At 44.9% G+C, this 3,160-nt stretch overlaps 1 protein-coding gene across 1 annotated transcript; it reads right to left on the bottom strand.

Annotated features, from left to right (window-relative positions):
• Positions 1-485: 485 nt before the first annotated feature.
• On the bottom strand, positions 486-2,561 carry LOC106675918 (E3 SUMO-protein ligase ZBED1-like). Its single transcript, XM_014411492.3, has 2 exons — positions 1,363-2,561; positions 486-1,129 (listed from the first exon to the last, which is right to left on the bottom strand). The coding sequence occupies exons 1-2, from the start codon at positions 2,433-2,435 to the stop codon at positions 580-582; spliced, it is 1,623 nt and encodes a 540-aa protein (XP_014266978.3). The 5' UTR covers positions 2,436-2,561; the 3' UTR covers positions 486-579.
• Positions 2,562-3,160: the final 599 nt, after the last annotated feature.

Below are 3,160 nucleotides of genomic sequence, written 5' to 3'. Positions count from 1 at the left end.
GAATCCACCCAAACTGAGGAACAGCTTGTTCCCCAGAGCTGAAGCCTGCACTGTTTGCACTATAATATAATATAATATAATATAATATAATATAATTAGGGCTGTCAAATGATTAAAATTTTTAATCAGATTAATCACAGCCTAAAAATTAATTAATCATGATTAATCACAACTCGAAATATGACCAAAATGTGTGCAAACATACGGACAGATAGCGGATTTTTACACACTTGTTAGTGTTATTTAATGCTAAGACCACGCTGAGTGGCCTGCGTTCACTCAGCGTGGTCTGACGTAGGCTGGGTGTTGTGCTGGAAGCGAATTAATCACAGCCTAAAAATTTATTAATCGCAACTCGAAATATATGTGTATATGTGTGTATATATGTGTAAAAATCGGGACAGATAGTGGTTTTTAACACACTTGTTTGTTTTATTTATTATTAATTGTGAGTACAAGCAGTACAAGCAGAACAGGGCTTCAAATAATTGTGAGGGATTTTTACTGAATGTTTTCCACCCGTTTAAATCTAGCACATTGTTTTATCCATATACATCTTCAAGTTCACAGAACATAGGCCTAATTCAACAGGCAAAATGTGGAGGCAGGAGTGGCCAGGTATCTGCGAGCAAGGCGGGCCAGCTGGCTGTGGGCTCCTGCATGAGCTGCCCACCACTGTAAGGGACAGTCCTCTAAGGCAGTGCAGGGCTCTGCTCTGTAGCGCTGTATGGCTCTGTCCTGCTGTACCTCCTCCTCTGACTCAGAGTCAGAGTCCATCTGCAGCAGGCTCAGCCTCTTCTTGGCTGGACCTTCTTCTGCAGTGTGTGATCTTCTAGGAGAGTCTTCATGCAGCATGCCTGCCAGTGTGGTCCACACTGCTTCTCTGTCAGTCTTGGGCACACTGCGTAGGTCTTTAAAACGTGGGTCCAGTGCAGTTGCGATCTGGAGCCATGCATAGTTGGTATGTTCCTGGCGGGAAGCAAGGTCTTCCTTAAACTTCTCTTTAAACCTCACCACATATGCAGGGTCCTCATCAGTTACTTCCATGACACGGCGCAGGTGGCAGAAGGCTGGTAGAACTACAGAGCAGGAGACGTAGGCCTCTCCTCCCAGCAGTTCAGTCACATATCTGCAGTGGAATACACACACACACACACACACACACACACACACACACACAGAGAGAGAGAGAGATAAGACAGCAAATTAAAAAAAGCTTTTCAATACTAGGTAATATTAATAAAATATTTGATTTCATTTATTTTTTAAATAAGACATTTTCATAATAACAAAACTGATTTAAGATGTATGTTTGATACATTTAATCTAAACCTACAATTATGGTCACAATGACAGGCTCACCTGCAGGGCTCTAGAAGTGTCTCCAGTCTCTGGAGTTTGTCCCACTCTGGAGGCGTCAGGAGGACAAGTTTATGCTTTTGTTTATCCAGAGTCGCGGTTACTGCAGTTTGGTTGCGGATCAAGCGCTTCACCATCTCCAGCGTGGAGTTCCAGCGCGTAGGCACGTCCTGGGCCAACGGCTCCTGCTTGCGCCCCAGTGACACCTGCTCTGCGTTCAGCTCTGCTGTGTTTGCTGGGCTGTGCTTAAAATGGCCAACAATTTTGCGGCATTTGGCCAGCGCAGTGACAAAGCCACTGTCTGCGAGACTCACTGTGATGCATCTCTGTAGAATGTGCGCGGTACACGGCATGTGATTGAATGGCATGATGCGAGCCGCGGCGATCATATTGCGCGCACTGTCCGTGCCTACTGTTGTCACCTTCTCCTCAATTCTCCACCTGCGAGCAACAGTCTGGAACTGCTCTGCACAAGCCTCCGCAAAGTGCCGCTCTTCCGTTTTCATTATAGTCAGCGCAAAGGATGTCAGACCCCAGGCTTCAGTGATTAAATGCGCAGTAACTCCCAGGTAATTGTCATTACTCAATGATGTCCAGTGGTCTCCTGTCAGAGCCACGCATTCTGTGTGAACTAAAGCCTCTTCTTTTTTCTTTTTCTCCGTTTCATACAGTTCGTGGATTCGAATTGTTATTGTGCTTCTCGCTGGGGGCTTGTAGGACGCGTCCTGAGATGCAACCTTTAAAACATCCGCAAAGCCCTTGTCCTCCACAATGCTTAGCGGTCTGCAGTCCTTTGCTATCCATTTGGCTATATTGTCGGTCAGTTTGTCCAAAGAAGACTTACCGAGTGGCCTGCGTTCACTAAGAGTGGTCTGACGCAGGCCGGGTGAAGCTGCTGCCCCGACAAACGCGTGTTTGGCATTAAGGTGGTATTTTAAGGTCGAATTTGAACGGTGAAATTGAAACTCTTTACTACAGTGAGTGCAAATTACAACGCGTTTGTTTATTGTCCCATCTATGTTCTTCTTGTATTTAAATTCCCCATCCAGAAGGCCATCCGCTTCCTGCTTCTCCATTTTCAGTGGCGCGGTAAACAAATCAAGTGGAATTATGGGAGCGACTTATCTGCGTGTTGCGCTAAATAGTTAAATATTCTAACGTAATTAATTCCAAAATTTAATTATCGCAATTAACGCGTTAATTTCGACAGCTATAATATATTTATATCCATGGTTACAGATGCCAGTGTAATCCCTAAACACATACTCAGACATATACATCTATTCTGCCACAAGTAGGCTCAAAATTCTTGTTCTCTTGCAGGGCTCTATGGCATAAAGCCCATCCTCAGATTCAGCTGCTCCGTGGAGATTCCTTCTGAGGAGCTCCTTAACTCTGACACCCCGCTGCCATTTTCCACAGTCTGAGGAGAACCAGGAAGCAGCCGGCAGGAGACATGCCTGCCCTGGCCACCGGAGCCGGCCATGAGCCAGGTAACGGACCCTCAGGCGAGGAACACAATCAGCAACACTACTAATATGTGTCTTATAGAAGAATTTGCTAAAGGACTTATTTGATTCATGCTATTATGTGGCCGTACTACGGTGGCCCCTAGAGACAAAGCATGTATAAACTCCAAAACACTTACAAATTCCAAATAGCACGCACCAACTCCTCAACACATACAAAATCCAAAACACATGCAAACTCCAAAACACATGCAAAATCCAAAACACGTACAAAATCCAAGACACGTACAAGCTCCAAAACACATACAAAATCCAAAACACGTACAAAATAC

This window comes from Maylandia zebra, linkage group LG9, assembly GCF_041146795.1.
Source record: "Maylandia zebra isolate NMK-2024a linkage group LG9, Mzebra_GT3a, whole genome shotgun sequence".
Lineage (NCBI taxonomy): Eukaryota > Metazoa > Chordata > Actinopteri > Cichliformes > Cichlidae > Maylandia > Maylandia zebra.
This window is presented reverse-complemented; position numbering and strand designations above follow the sequence as displayed.